We start from the raw sequence: 16,536 nt of genomic DNA on the forward strand, positions 1-16,536 counted from the left end.
AAGGGAGCATGCAAAGAGGACAGAGCCAGGCTCTTCTCCGTGGTGCCCAGTGATAGGACGAGAGGCAAGCTGAAATACATGAGGTTCCCTCTGAACATCAGGAAGGACTTTTCACAGTGAGGATGACTGAGCACTGGCACAGGTTACCCAGGGAGGTTGCGGAGCCTCCATCCTTGGAGATATTCAAAAGCTATCTGGACATGGTCCCAGGTAACCGGCCTTAGAAGATTCTGCTTGAGCAGAGGGAGTTGGACAAGGCATCCTCAACCATTCTGTGATTCTGGGATGAGAAGAACATCAGGGAGACTGAGATGTTCAGCCACCCACACAAGTTAAATCATCATCTGAATAATTCATGACATCACTAAGATTTGAATATGAACAACATTATGGTGAAACAAGTTGGTTGCTTGTAGTTGGCACATGGCTGTGCTGGACATGGAAGCCACAGTCTGTACTGATGGAGGTGGAGAGTTCTGCATCTGTCATGCCCAGCACTGACAGTATCTTTCCCTGATGTGGAACAACACATTACAGCAAAAATAGTTCCAGTCAGGCTTATTTAGCAGAACAAAATATTTAAAGAGTATGGATACCACAGTTTTGGAGGGGAATACTTTCAGTCCTAATTTTTAACAGTAGATCAAAATTGTTGTCACAAAAAGTACAACGTGCTAGGTTGACTCTTATAGCAGAAGACCTTTGAAAAGCCAGTAAACTCCCAACATTCTCCTGTCCAAGGATGCACACAGAAGAGGACAGTTTTACAGCCAGGTGTAAGTCTAGCCATGCATGCTGAAATTGTAGTTTAATTTCAGTTTTTCAAAGGCTGGTATTTGGGCATATAATTCTCATTACAGATTAATACAAATGGGGAAACTAAATCCCCAAGCAATTTTGAAAATTTCTGGCAAGATTAACACCACAGATTCTTATTGTGTATCAGTCAAATAACAGCAAAGACTTTCGTGAATGTGCTGAAGAGCTGGGTACATATGTACATTCTTCAGTAATGTAATCACAGTGACTTAAATAGGCCAGGTTTTGACACAGAGTCTTTGGAGAAATAGCATTTTTCTCACTGATCAAGTTGAGTGTCTGAGTTGGCTGTTAGGTCACAGTAATAATTTACCATCTATTATGCTATTTTACCCAGGGAGTGATCCCTACCTTCCGAGTTAAATTTCTGCTGAGGCTTCTGCGAGGCAGGCTGGAGGTGGATCTCGACAAGGACAAGCTGCTGTTCAAGCACATGTGCTATGAAATGGAACGACTCCATAATGGTGGTGATGTCACTTTCCATGACGTGCTCAGGTACTCTGAGATTTTCTCTAAATTTGTAGAATTATTATAATGGCCTGTGTTTCTCTCCAGGCTAACAGGTACTCATTAGGCTGGGAAAAGGCAAGACTGGTAGCCACAGAGGCACTGGCATTTTAAATGTAATACAAAAAATTAGATTTCCCCTTTTTTTTTTTCCTGAAAAAAAAATTAGTGATGGAAAACACAGGTCCTGGGGAATCAGCTCTAAGTAAATTTAATATTTTCATTGGAGACAGTTTGTTATAATCAGCAGTTATGTGTCGTTCTTGTATCCCAAGCAATGAAATGTTGCTACACACGTAGCAACGTGACAGTAAATCTGACTAGAAATAAAATAGAAATGGGAACATTATCCAAGCGTAAACGCTTAGGGGAAGAAAAAAAACCCAAACCACCACAAATGCCATACTTGCTTACAGTTCAGCAGCTCACCTGTATTGGATGGGTAGATGTAGGTGATAATGTCTTCATTTGTTTTGAGCACCAGAAGTCTCTTCTGAGATCATCTCAGCATTTTTTAGCTTCAAATGCAAATCTATTGCACACACGTGAATTACGCATTTTTGCACTAAGGTCTTAAGTATGAACTTTGATTTTCTAAATTAAAATGTAAGGTGACCAGCATTTTTTTTTTTTTAATAAATCTATGTTTCTTCCAGTATGCTTTCATATAGGTCTGTTGATATCAGAAAAAGTCTTCAACTGGAAGAGCTGCTTGCTAGGGAACAACTGGAATATACCATAGAAGAGGAGGTGGCCAAACAGACCATACGCATGTGGCTGAAGAAGTGCTTAAAGCGAATCAGAGCAGTAAGTCAAGCTAAATCAGGATCTAAATGGTTGCAGAAATTGTACTGCTCAACAATGCTGGAATTTGCTGTCACTATGCTTCATTTACTCTGGAGTCACAATAATATTCATGTGAAGAATTATGTAGCAGTTACTAACTCAGCAAAAAGAAAGTATATTACAGCTCAATTGCAAGTGCTACAAAAATAAGTATCTTTTGAAGGCAAAAACTGTCTTCCTGACAAAAATTTATCTATCTTTTCAATACAGCAGGAAGATGCATTTGCAGAGACCAAAGTCAAAGGAATAAAGAGAAAACAATGTAATTTGATGAAACCTTGTAGGCCTAATCCTTCCTCACAGATTGCAATTGTATAATTTGCTTGCCTCTGCTGGCAGAAGATACCATGATCGGTCACCCACAGATGACTCTTCAAATGGAACCATTATACAGATACATCATTTGAGCGAGCCATTACAGTAATTGTGTGTGCAAATGAGCAATGTGTACATGCAAATCAGGTCTGTGAAGCATGGCACACAGTAGCTGTGTCTATGCCAGTGAATTAAGCAAGGCATTAGCTCAGGACTGGGATGGAGTCACTCATACTCATTAGCATGTTGCTCGGCACAGTTTTGGCCCGTGTGTACTCATACTCTCCCAGACCACTGCCATATGGTCTCCCAGATCATTGCCTACTGGGATCATCACTGTCCTCCAGGCACGGTTTCCAGTAGGCAGTGGTTGAAGCTGTCTCCATGAGGTAGAGGTCATGTAAGTCCTGGCCTATCACTTGGCTTCAGCACCGCAGGAAATCCCAGTTTGTTTAATTTAATGGTATAGACCTAGCCAGTGCCTCTGTATTCTGTTTACACAGTGCTTCTGATCATCAGAAACACTTTCTGCGCTTTGCAGTTATTGTTTTCTTGTCTTCCAAAACCAACTCTTCCTTTATATAAAAAGTCACAGCCTGGTTGCCTTGATGACTGATTTTTCAGTTACTGTAAGGCTGGGTCCTTTTAATGCATATATTTTTTATTTTTATAAAAGCTTACTCCTTATGCGTGGAGGCTTTCCACAGAGATCTGTGATCATGGGATCTGGCTTTTTCTGTTTGGAAATTTACAAAAAATGTAATAGGACAATTTGAATGTAATGTACATTCCAGCTGAAACATCAATGTTCAAGGCATATTCAGACAGATAGTTTCATTTTGATCTCATCTCTGTAATAACAATGGCAGCAAATTTAATCTCAGCTCTCAATTCTGAGTTTGTTCAACTCTGTTGTTCATTTCATTTTGATATTGAATTACACTATGTTAAAGTAAATATGCTATTCATTTCACTCTAATAATATGGTTCAGATCATTTCACATTATATGAACCTTTTATAAACTGAATGTAATTATGGAAGTTAATATATATTTTCAGATTCTCTTGTTAGACTCTAAGTCTCTCTAGAGGGAGCATGTGAAAACTACTCAGGAAAGTGAAACCCTTCCTAAGGGCTGTTTATTTTAATTTAAAAGCAAATTAGATTGTAAGATCTAATTTGTGGTTTTGTTTTTCTATTTGTGTAAATCTATACTCAATCCCAAGGTTTTTTACTCCACTACTGTTTTATTCAGTCTTATTGACAGCCTGTTCCAAAGTCCATGAAAGAAATCAGAAGTTTTTTTCATGCCTGTGTGTAATTCTTAGTGAGTATCTACCAATTTCCTTGTTTCTTTTTCTTTGCAAGAGCTTTTAACTCTAAATTTAAAAATTTATACATTTTTAAACTCCAGGTTTACACCAACAATTGAGCAACTTTCCTTCTACTTAATGCAGTTTCTAAGTCTCATCCTCTGTTCCCTACATAAAGGTTAGAGATATGTTGAAAGTCACTTTATTGAAATAGCGACCATCTGATATATGTAGCTTTATCAATGCACCTGGTGTCCACATCTGATGCTCACCGTTTGGTTTAATATTTAGAAGGCTTTGAAAAAAAATCAGACACTGTGACACACCAATGAGAACATTTTTCTTGTCACATATTGTACCTTGCTAGAAACAACAGCAGTCGTGCAGCATTATCCATAGTCTGCGAGAGAGTCAACAGCAGGAGTTGAGCCGATTTCTGAATCCTCCCAGCATTGAGACAACACAACCAAGTGAAGATATGAATGCTGTCAATCAGGATAACAGTGCGCAGCCAGAGGTATGTTAACCAGAAGACTATCGGCTACTCAGAACAAATTCAGAAAACTTCCTTGTTTCTTATTTGTTCTTTTTTAAACATCATTTTACCTGGAGAAGTTGAAAACAACATCTTGTTTTGCTTCAGTCTTAGCCTTCAGATGTAAAAAGCAAGATGGTCTAAGGCAGTAATTCTTCAGCTTAGTTTGATGTCTTGCTATCATTACAAAGGGCAAATTCAGCTATACGACTCCGGCAGCACCAACTTTCAAGTCTAGGATGAGCTGTGTACAGGCTGAGGGGTGTGCAGCTTTCCTGTTCAAGCATTCTGAAGTAGTATTTGCACTGAAAGTGATAACATTGGGCACACTGGGTCCTCTGAGTAGGAGTCCTGGGCCCTTCCAGGGTAGGGAGTGAAGAATGTGCAACATAGGACTCCACCATAGAAGACTGAGAACAATTTTGTACCCTTCAGTGGGATTGTATAATGGAATTGAGCCCAAATGACCTGTTGTTTTTCCTATTAGTAGTAATTTTCTGGGGCAGTAAAGAATAGAAACCATGCTGCATTAACAAATGTCAAAATGTTTTGTTTGTATTCATATATAAAGCTTGGAAATAAAATAGAAAGATAGCCCATCTTAGGATTATCCCCATGCAATGGGGAACTATGACTGAGATTCTTTTTTCTCTGTTTAGACAAGTAGCCAGCAGCAGCTCCTTAGCCCAACACTTTCTGACAGAGGTGGCTATCGACAAGACTCTGCAGATGCTGGGAAGCCTCAGCGGAAATTTGGACAATGGCGTTTGCCATCAGGTAAGAGAAAAATATTTACCAGTAGAGTCCCCACATGCCAAATCACTGCTGTGCAATAACAAGGCCATGAGAGGCTTCATGATTCACAGTTCTACCTCCCACCTGCTGCTTGCACCCACATCAGGGTTTTTCTACCCTCATGCATGATGAAATACAGCAATCTCTCCCCTTCCTCCCAGTTCTGAAAGTTTGGAAGATGGGCTCAAGCATTGTCATGTGCAGGTGGTTGGGTTTTGTTGCTTTTTCATACATTTCCCCAGGATCTTTGGATTGGGGGCTGCACCGTTCCTTGTGCTTGGATAGCACCTTGTGCATTTAGAGTTCTCTTTTATTATACAAAGCACACTGAAAATGAAGTTTTTCCTAACGACAGTAATAACTTCTGAGTGCCTTGTCTTGTCTAAGCATACCAAGCATATGATTTGTACCTTACACCATAATAATACATTTTTATAACTTCACTTCACCCAGGAATTGGCCAAGTGTACAATCAATTTCCCATTTATTTGCTCACAAATAGGAAACATCCTCAAGTTATTCTAGTAACTGCAGTCCACTAGAAAATAAAGGCTAGACTATGCCTTATAGGAAAGTGCTCATAGGAGAGTGAGAGAGCTGCATAGGTACCAGCTGAGGCCTTTTTAAGTCTTTATCTCAAAAGCACTCTCCACCACCTGAAACACTATCTCTTAAAGTGCATATTGACCTCTGTTGCCTGCCACATTCGTGACCAAATGGTTAGGTGTGTGCACATCAACCTGCTTTCAGCAGTCATATTTCAGCCAGTCCTATTCCAAGTCAGAGCACTACCTTCAAAGGTTGCCACTGTTCAGACCCTAATCATGTCTAGGTAGAAGTAGAAGAGATGGTCATGCTATGAGTACCATTGACCCTACTTTTGTGATGAGAGTACTTTTCCAAGAAACAGGGCAAGTTAATAGAGAGCTTTCAATCCATATTTTCTGCTTAAATGTCACTGAGCAGCAAAGATCAACATTTTGTTGGAACAGAGAGAAATAGTAAAAGAGGGAGAGTGCTAAGGAGAAATTGCACTATTGTAGCCAGCTGGGTAGGTTTTTTAAGTGAGAATGAGGAGTTCAGGGTTTCCTTTCTTAGCACTCATCTTGGCCATGACACTCTTGAGTGTTCCTCTGTGGATGATCTCAGAAAAGGAGGGTCACATCCATGCACAGTACAGCCCAGCAGATGATAAGTACTCTGCCCCTAGTCCAACAAAGACATGTATTTAAGATCATGAATAGCATCATTAAGATCTTAATATACTTACACACATTTTACTGCTTTCCTAAAGCCATACCAGCACCTTGTACTGGCTTCCACCCCTAGGCCATAGTTAAATATCACTTTCTAGGTGTAGTTGCTTACTCTACATGCACTTTTCCCTTCCTTTTTCTGGCACTTACCACTTCCACCGTTTTGCCAGCAAGTCAGCTCATCTAAGTACTGCCTAAACTGTTTAGTTTGCAGTTAGCTGGCTAAGAGGAGACTTCTTGCATCAGCTATCCCAGCAGAAGGAAATGAGGCATGGCTCAGCTAAACTGCTGTGCCGGCAGGTTAGTGGGAGTGGGGTGAACAGCTGGAGCTGAAAAGAAAGACATTAGAACAGAGCCCTACTCTTTCTGCACCAGATTAGTTTAAAGCTACCCCATTCCAGCTAGATCCATACACTTGCATTCTAAGCAAAAACGTTCAAGAAGCAGATCTACTCTAATACAGAACTTTCTGTTTAATTTCATAGCCCCCAAACCAATAAGCCATTCAGTGTCTTCAGTCAACCTCCGTTTTGGTGGACGTTCAACTATGAAATCTGTTGTATGTAAAATGAATCCCATGTCTGATGCTGCTTCTTGTGGATCAGAAGTTAAGAAATGGTGGACAAGACAATTAACTGTGGAGAGTGATGAGAGTGGAGAGGACCTTCTTGATATCTGAGAAAAATTTAAGTCATACTGCAACAACAACCACATCAAGTACAATCTAATTTTCTGTGTTTAGAATTGAAGACGCTGTGTGATGTACAATTTCTTTGAAATCAATGTAATACATTTTTTCAAACGCTTATCCTTCTGCCATATGAAGCATAGCACACACTTATATGTTAGCATTCACCTCTGTAGGTACTACCTGTACTTCAAGAAATCTGTATACAATAGCAGTACTAATAAAGCCAGAGATATTATATTGCCTTTAGCAGACAGAGCATTGAAAAATTTCACATGTTCTGTAGCTATATAATGAAAATATATTTTGATATACACACCTCTGTGTTTTTCTTCAACCTATAATGTACTTTAAAGTGGCAACACTTTATAATACAGGGGCAATGCATTTCTTCTTTCTTCTTTTTGTGATTTCCTTCAGGTCTTATTTAGTAACATTTCTTTAGAAAGATTTTATTATTCACAAATGACCTGAAGAGGTCAGCACTGACTTCATGTTCAAGGGAAGTATTTTTACAAAGTACAGATTCTGAATTACAAATCTAAGCTATTTCTGGACCTTTTTTTAAAATATGCAGGATACAGGATAACATATTTTAAAATCAAAAGGTGAAGGATTGGCTTTTAAAATGTAAATATATTTGGGGTTAATTACGTGAAGAGCTTGATTTTCATAGAGAAAACAGTGAAAAAAAAAGACGAAAAAAAGACATGAAAACTGTGCATTTAAGAACCTAGCAAAAGATCTCCATGTGAAAAATATGGTTTATGTTTCATTTTCAGAATATTCTGGTTGCACACGTGTGGTGTCATTATTCTCCTGTCAATTGGGTGCCATTCCCTCGTGTAGTCGTAAGATAACTTTCTTCTTGTCTGTGTGATAAAAATTAGCATGTTGGGGGTTCTAATTACAGACTAGTATTGTATGGCTTTTAAATTAGAGTTCCATTTTGCCTGTATAGGTAGAAATAAAAGTTACTTACCCATGTTACTACTCATGCTACAGCCCTGTGAAGCTAAGGCATGACGCTGTGCTGTGGGTAAGTACCGTTGTCCCTTTATCCCGATGCATCACATCTGGACATGCTAGCCTTCTTTTATTTTATGAAGCACCACTACTGCTACATTATTACTGGTGAAAAAGCAGCTACCCCTTTCTAAAAGTTTATCCAGTGAAAGGCCAAGGCTATACAGAGACAGGTGGAGAAGAAAAGCCGCAAAAAGCAGCAGAGTTTGTTGGTTTCAGATTTTAAGACTGCTTAAAAATGTCAGTTAAAAATGTGCCTTCCCTCAAGGAAGAACTAAAAGGTTGCAGATTTTGTTGCTCAGCCCCCAGTTGGGTTTTTTAGCATAGCTGGGACCTTTCCGTTACCATTGTTTCCTATGGAAATGATAGGTTGCTCTAACATGGCCTGATGTGAGATCTTGTAAGAGGCTCACAGTTAATGTACAACACCACTTTAAAAAGACATCCTTTAAAAAACAGACAAAAGCCAGTGCTTTGCGATGTTTTCTGGCCAAAATTTTAACATAGAGTGGTCAGAATACAGCATTGTTTTCACAGATGCCTTCACTATAAATGCAAGATCAGTTTTGGCCATAAAATACAGTTTTCTTGGCATCTATCAATGTTTTGTTCCCTGTGTATGGTTGAACATGGTTTAGAATTTTTTCAAAAACAGTCATATTGAATACATCTGTATTTTGTGGTTTCTTTATCCGTTTTGGGGTTTATTTAAGTTTAAATCTAGTCAGCTGTAACTCTGTAGTAACAGAACGCGTGCATTTTCTTGTTTACTAGATTATGAACCATCAATGAAACTTCATATGCAAATTCATTATTTTCTGTTCTATTTCGTGCTTGTTTAAGCTGAGCTTTTGTATATATGACAAAAAGATAAATATTGGATTTATAAAAGATAGTATCTTTGAAAGTTCAATAATATATTGAAATGCAGATCTGAGTCATTCTTGCTGCAAATCTTCTTTTTAAAAAATCTGGCAAACATTTTTTCCTTGCCTTACAGTACTCTGTCAATAAAAGTGAGTCGCTTTAAGCAATATTCCTCCCTCTGGTTTTCATTCTAACTGCATTCACTATATCTGGCTCATCTGTGATGATGCTGCATAGTGGCTAGGTGTATGGTTTGTACAGGATTATTTAAAGAGGTGCTTTCAAACTCTTCCAACAAATTGGAGGGCCCTTGTTTTTTCGATGAGAAGTCCAGCAACAGACCTCATCGGTACTGCCATAAGAGGTCTCATTCAAAAAATAGGAGTAAATTTTTATTTAACTCACTTTCTTTGTTTGCTTTAGAGCCTGGATGTAAATATGCACGCACATATGTGTGTGCATGTATGTGTGTGCACATCAGGGGGATATTTGGGGTGGAAATATTGTAGTGGTTTCATGGACTACCTTCCAATATCTTCCAAAGCACTGGAGATCCTTGGACCATCTGCTTTACCTGGCAAGGTGGCCCTGGGAAAGCAGTGCTCACCTGTTTATTCCTCCATTTTACTTTTGCAGATATAGGAAGTGAAACGGAGTTACAAAGCTATGAAAATAATACATATTAGAGAACCTAGGCAACTAGGTTAAGGTGAAAACCTCCGTAATATGGCACCCCAGACATTACTAAAGAAAGTGATAACCTTCTACTCTGCAGCAAAGCAACCAACGCACATTTGCAGGAGAGAAGAGTTGAAGACTGAAGTTCAAACAGCTTGCACAAGCAATGGAGAGACACAGAGAAAATAATGCATCAGGAAATCAGAGTCAGTCCAGACAGCCTGAGAGAAAAGTTCAGACCCTAGACAAAAGGTAAACAAAAAATTACCAGGGGAACATTACTACCTACAGTGCTTTTGGCTCCCGGAATTAAATACAGAGTTATCCTATACAAATGACAAGAAGAAGTGTTTAGACTCCTTTTCATCCAGTAAGAGTTCTGTTCCATAGGAAGCAAGTTGTAAAAGTCTTCATGGCTTGGGTGGGCAAAAAGTGGAGTGTCTGTTGTCAGTGGTCAAATAAAAACCAGCTTGTGGGAAGTCTGAAAACATGCAGCAAAGATGTCTCCCAATATCATTCCAAAGTCAGATCAGATTTCAGACAATCACTTTTGTAATGAAGAAATTAATAACCTGAAACCATTCGCTACTGGAAGATATCCAACTGAACTGAGGGCTAAAAACATAAAGTACACTTTTATCTGGCAAGCTGAAAATACCATAGCTTTAATTAATGAGAACCAATCAAGCTTAAACATCTTCAAAATAACATTACCTTCAGTATTGTCTGCATTAGAAGACCAGTATCACAGCTTCTGAGAAGCCAAAGAAGATTTAGATGCCAAAAGATGACTTTGGGAGAATAATCTTTTTTGTTCTCTTCTTTTATTCACAACATGCCCACAGCTCTTGTTATTGTGCAGATAAGGATGTCCACGAATAACTGAAGCAGGAGAAGAGTTCACACTGTTGTAACGGTACATTTGGAGCCCCAGCAAGCAAGGTGAGTGCTAATCCTCCCATCCAAGAATGCACACTCCTTCTCCTGCAACATTTCCACAAGAGAAAACAAACGCTGGAGTTGTCAGTCAAAATTACCAATAACATTATCTCAGTCTGCCTGAATTTAGCTTCAGGAGGCTAAATTCATTCCTTCTGTTGAAGACAGTTTAGTCACACTGCAGATGAACTTGCCGCAATGCATAGGCTAATGCTGGGAAGTTGGCTGCCCTGGTTTGTTCAGTTGCTCTGCAACACAAAGGGAGCCTCACTAGAATTCAATTAACCTTCCTCTTCATCCCAAGGGGCTAGTGTTGGACCCCATTAGCAACTGTTGCCCATTGTTCTCAATGAAGAACCTCTAAGCACCCAGTTATTAACCCATCAGTAAGCTAAGTGTACAGGCAGTGGCATTTTATCTTCCACAGGTTCCTGTCTCAGATACTTTTTCCAGTACCCTTACTGGTTTCATACATTTACCTGGCTTGCATATCTGCACTGGGCAATTTGGGTAGATTACTTGGGCACCTACAGAACTGTCTTTCATAAAAGGGTAGCTTACTGAAAAGGCAAGAAATGTCTAAGTACAGATAGAAAAGAGAAAAAAAACCCGTCCCATCAGCCTGCAGAGCTGTTGACATTAGCCTTGTCTTCTTTCTGAATTCAAGCAGCAGCCACCAGTGGCACAAGCCTCCAGTGTCTCAATGGGCCTGACTTTGTTTCAGGAGAACTTTTGCTAAAGTTGGAAACAAACCGGTCAATACCAGATAGACAGCAGTGGGTCCTAGAGACTTGGGCCGTCAATTTCTAACTGGATCATCCACATGATGAAAATCGCTGTGGTGGGTTTACTGTTTGTGCAAAAGTTTATCCCCAAAGGTAAGAGAAGGGAGTTTGTTCTTGAGTTCATTGGTAGAGAAGCTGAATGCCACATCGTCTCTCATACCCTGTAGTCTAGATTTCTGAAACTGATTCAGCCGAAACACTGGTTTGCTGACATTGCAGCGGGTCTTCTTACCAAACACTTCAAATATTTCAAAAACTGAACATCACCAAGGAAAACAAAAAAAAAAAAAATCACTTTTCCTAGTTCCTCCTTTTCCTAGTTCCTTTTCAACTCCCTGTCAAGTCCTCCTGTGCTACCAGATATGGTGGTGAGTTTTGCGGTGCCCCTGTAGGCCCTGCTGGCCTGAACTTCCCCACTGTTGGAGGCAACCACCTCCTCATCAAAGCTGGTAGATGCAAATAGGTGCCTGTGCCTCTGTCCTCCATGGCAAAACCTGGCTTTTCAGCTGCACCTGCTGTGGAGGGGAGTTAAAGCTCTACCAAGGTTGGTGAAGGCTGAATGGACACAGGGCCACTACGCCAGGAGAGGGACACCTCCAGCACTGTGGTGCTTGGGAAGCAAGAGCAGCCCACAGCTTTTCTGCCACAACTTTCAAATCGGTCCTGTTAAGTGTGCAATTTATCCACTCCTGTGTTGTGGACACTCCTGAGGACATGATCTGGTGAACTGTTTTAGCTGCTGTGAGTAAGGAGGTCTCAAACACGGTTGCTCCTAGCCAGCTCCAGCTTTTCTCCCACTAGAAAGTACAACGCTGTGAGCTCGTCCAGTTTAACTCTTCACCCAATTGCTTTTTTTTTCTGAGCTCTGTAAAATACTCCAGGCTTAAAAATCCAGGTATTAAAACCTTCATCTTAATTGGATCAGCAATAGCAAGAACATTTCTCTGACCTTGGCCCATAGATGTATTTCAGCTTTATATGCATACACCAATTCAGCATGTATCTGCAAGGGCTTATCTACATGAGGAAGTTGAACCAGCTTAAATTTAACCTGTTGTTGCAAATTGATTTCTCTAAATCAGTTCGAATACCTGTGGAAATGCTTATTTCGCTTAAAGACTTTTTTCTATTGATCTGTGTTAAAACCCAAATAACCTTGGTTTTATTCTAATAGCGGGAGTGCTCCCACAGGTCTGCCCATCAACCGCTTCAATTGGTTTTAACACCACACCTTTAATTATATGGTTTTAAGTCCCTTGCATAGAGGAGGACTTTCTTATGATCTCTGGGAGCGGCTGAGGTGCTAAATAAAAGCTGTCTCTGGAGTGGCTCACACCCTGAGTGGCCACGCTGCCCAGTGCTAGCACAGCCCTGGCTCTGCCATGGGCCACTCCAACCACGTTGCCCCAAGACATTGCTGGGCAGTTTGGGGTAATTCACACCAGGAATTACCCCTCCCAGGAGACATTTCGTATGAGGCTGTGCCAGGCATGGCTCCTTCCACCCTGTGCAGCCCTCAGATACAATGTGAGCAGCTTTGTAGCCCCGAGTGTCCCCACAAGTTCCCCATGCCATCCCACAGAGTATGCAGGACATCCTCTTAGTTTCATGCTATGGGCAGTGCAACACAACCCTTGCCTTACTCCAGACCATTGAGCTGAACAAAACAACAAACAGGGCCCAAGGTGTGTCCTGCAGATGTGACGAGGTTTCTACAGAAGGTCTCGCCCCGTGCAGTGTGGCTGTAGAGCTCCTGCCACGTGCCCTTGGAGACAGCATCACCCGTCTCTCTCTTACTTTGCTTTTCGACACAAGTGGTCAGCCTGGGCTTGGATTGCTTTCACAAAGCCTTTCTTCCTTCAAGTAAATCTGTGCTTTTCAGTAGGGAAAGGTCTTGGTACGAACCATAAGACTGGTTTTCTGAGCCAGTCTAGCTAAGGTGTTTTATTTTAATATATGTTCAGTCATCCACAGTTGCAATCAAACATTATATTCCCCCTGAGCTGTGCAGTCAGAAGTGGCCAAAGATGAGCCATTTCAACAATTTTCAATAGCTAAGCCTTCTACTAAGATATCATGGAACAATGACAAATTTAAACACTTTTTTAACACTAGAGGGCTAACGTTACTTTACATTGGCTGTCTGCACACACATACACAAGATTAGTAGGTTGATCATCTTTGTAGCAGAAATTTAATTTTTTTTTTGCTTTGTAAAGTATTTAGATACCACAGCGCCAAGAAATTTCCAGCATCATTGTATGACAGGGGACCTTTCATTAACCTTGTAGTACTTACCGAAAAACTGCTTTATTTTGTTTGTGGAAGCATGACTTTTTGGGAAACTAATGACATTTGCATTCCCACTTGTATATGATGTGCACAGAAGTTGTAACAGAAGATTGAGTTAGCAACAACATTTCATTTTCTCTATCTCCAATGACTGTGGTATTTGTATGTCAGCTGGAATGCAGCTTGTATTTGCATTTCAATTCCCAGGAAAATTCAGGAGTTACATCATTTTCAAAATCTAGTTGAAGAAACAAATAGCTAAGGACATCAGAAATCTTATGCCACAAAATAAATACATATTTCCTGTCTTGGACACAGAAATTTTGCTCAATAATTTGAACTGTGACACCTGTTTTTTGTGATGCCTGCTTTTCATTTCTGGATTTTCTTTGCCTGACTGTAAGCATCTACATACATTATTTTACAAGCTATGGTTAGATGAGAAGTACCACTACAGATGATATTTGTTGAGGGATAGTTAATCATTTTGAGAAATACTTGAAAATGCAGCCTTTGTTCTGTGCTTTAGCATGAAAAGCAGGGAGTGCTTGGGGTAATTTTTTCATAATTTTTACAGTAGGAGGAAGAGAGAAGAAAAAGCACAGGATGGTGCATGACGTCCACTGAAAGCAGTATGAAATTTCCCTTTGGCTGCAGCAAGCCCACGGTGTCCCTCCTTAATGAGCACTTCAAGCTAATGTGGTTTATTTCCATTCCAGACTGGCTGCACACACATGTGCTGTACCCAGCTCTCTGCAGCGGCTTTTCCAGTTGTGGTTCACCCACGTTCAGCTACACGCCCACATCTTTGCTTGACATTACAGGTTATGCTACTTATTTTGGACTTGCCCCTCAAGTGTTCAGCTAACCACAAGACTTCATGTCGTATTGAAATATTCACCAGGTAAGCTGCCTCACCAAGGGATTAGTTGACTTGAATTGCGTATGAATTTCATTTTGAAACTTTGTGCACGTCTGCAGCTGAAATTTGCAGCAAGCACGCTGCTAAGTGGTGTTTGGGAGCTGCCGCACAGCCTGTGAGCATGACAGAGATTTTCCTTCCTGTGTGCAGTGGGATACCTACCAGCAGAAAATGCAATCTGGAGCCCAAATCAGAGTAAAAACCATCCGTTGTTCTTTTGCATTGCCCTCCAGCATTTAGCTGCGGGAGAGGAGCTAGGAGTCAGCAGATGTGGAAGAAACACAGACAACTTCTGTGATCATCCTGTTGATAAATATAAGCTGTCTGCTGCAAAGTTAGAGTTGTGTAGTGGGCAGAGGATCTGAGCAGCAAGGGCACTTACGAAGGAGAGAAAACTGCCACTGAGGAGGATCTGGATATGTTTTCCTGGGCATCACTCCTTGGTAGAGCCCTGCAAGTCCTGATAAAGCTGTACAACAGCCAGCAGTAAAGGCAGGATATAAGATGCGTAAAATCATTTTTCAGGAAATCTTTCCAGAGCTTCCCTGCAGACATTACTTTTCATCTGAAGAAGTGGGTAGGCAGGGCCTAACAGGAGTTTGTTGCCGCACCGTCACCACTGACAGCTAGCTAGCTGGCGTGGGGCTTGTCCGCAAGGCGCCAGGACTGTCACAGTAGTGGTGTATGCAGCCATGGACTAGGTGCCAAAAGCAAAGGTCATTATGGTGGCCAGGGAGGCTGTAGGGCTTATATAGAATTAGGATAGGATAGGATAGGATAGGACAGGATAGGATAGGATAGGATAGGATAGGATAGGATAGGATAGGATAGGATAGGATAGGCTAGGCTAGGCTATTTTCACTTGGAAGGGACCTACAACAATCATCTAGTCCAACTGCCTGACGACTTCAGGGCTGACCGAGACTTAAAGCATGTTGTGAAGGACATTGTCCAGGTGCCACTTAAACACTGACAGGCTTGGGGCATCGACCACCTCTCTAGGAAGCCTGTTCCAGAGTTTGACCACCCTCTTGATAAATAAATGCTTCCTAATGTCCAGTCTAAACCTCCCCTAGGATTGGTAAAGGACATGGGACCAATACTGGGGCCACTGTCACACTTGGCAGAAAAAGTGGGTTCACCACATCAGTGGTGCAAGGCTGGGTAATCAGGGACAATGGTTGTCTCAGATGTGTCTCCAGTAGCTTCTGTTTAAAATAATACAGAGCAGCTCAGGAAGACAGGTCGTGCCACTGTTTAGCACGGTGCTGTCCCCAAAGCTGAGGTGCAGAAATATGAGGGAAACATATGTTCTCCAGGCAGGAGAAAAGCAACTTGCAAAGCTATATGATCTCTGTGCCAAGTCAGAGCTTTAATTGGCACAAAAATTATCTTTACTAACACCTGCAAGCAAGTGTATAGTACACTGCAAAATTAATAGTCAAAGGGAGAATGAATTCCTTAGAGCACAAAGAAAAACCTTTCCTCTTGTAAATAATGGTGTAGCATGATATCTCAGGCTGCTTCAAAGCCAAGGGCATCAGGGAAACCAAGAGCCAGAACCAGGACACCCCTCTCCCTCAATCAAAGAGACCTGGCTGAAGCTACACAAGTCTGTTGGCGTGGAGGTTAGTCAAGTGAGAAGGAGCTATATACAGGCACCGCTGGAAAGAAAACTGGGATATGTTGAGATAGTGGAAAAAAGAGTGAGGTTGGTCTCTGAAGAGGCTTTTCTGTTACAGAGCAATGGGTGGAAGGAGATGTTAAAAGCATAAGGTGCAGTTCTCTAACATAACAGTCTCCTAATCAAAGGCATTTACTGCTTTCTTTCATAGGTGTCATACATAGCATCAGAGAATCGTAGAATGGTTTGGGTTGGAAGGGACCTTTTTAAAGGCCATCTAGTCCAACCCACCTGCAAGGAGCAGGGACATCTGCAACCAAATCAGGTT

The 16,536-nt window shown here is 41.0% G+C and overlaps 1 protein-coding gene across 1 annotated transcript in view; it reads left to right on the forward strand.

Annotated features, from left to right (window-relative positions):
* The window catches only part of NALCN (sodium leak channel, non-selective), a 238,139-nt gene extending 229,002 nt beyond the window's left edge, over nucleotides 1-9,137 (forward strand). Inside the window, exons 40-44 of the mRNA XM_086741316.1 lie at nucleotides 1,157-1,314; nucleotides 1,983-2,133; nucleotides 4,169-4,318; nucleotides 4,996-5,113; nucleotides 6,873-9,137. Coding sequence (XP_086597442.1) covers nucleotides 1,157-1,314; nucleotides 1,983-2,133; nucleotides 4,169-4,318; nucleotides 4,996-5,113; nucleotides 6,873-7,066 — 771 coding nt within the window. The 3' untranslated portion in view covers nucleotides 7,067-9,137. The remainder of the gene's footprint in view (nucleotides 1-1,156; nucleotides 1,315-1,982; nucleotides 2,134-4,168; nucleotides 4,319-4,995; nucleotides 5,114-6,872) is intronic.
* Nucleotides 9,138-16,536: the final 7,399 nt, after the last annotated feature.

This window comes from Chlamydotis macqueenii, chromosome 1, assembly GCF_036417535.1.
Source record: "Chlamydotis macqueenii isolate bChlMac1 chromosome 1, bChlMac1.mat, whole genome shotgun sequence".
In the NCBI taxonomy this organism is placed as follows: domain Eukaryota; kingdom Metazoa; phylum Chordata; class Aves; order Otidiformes; family Otididae; genus Chlamydotis; species Chlamydotis macqueenii.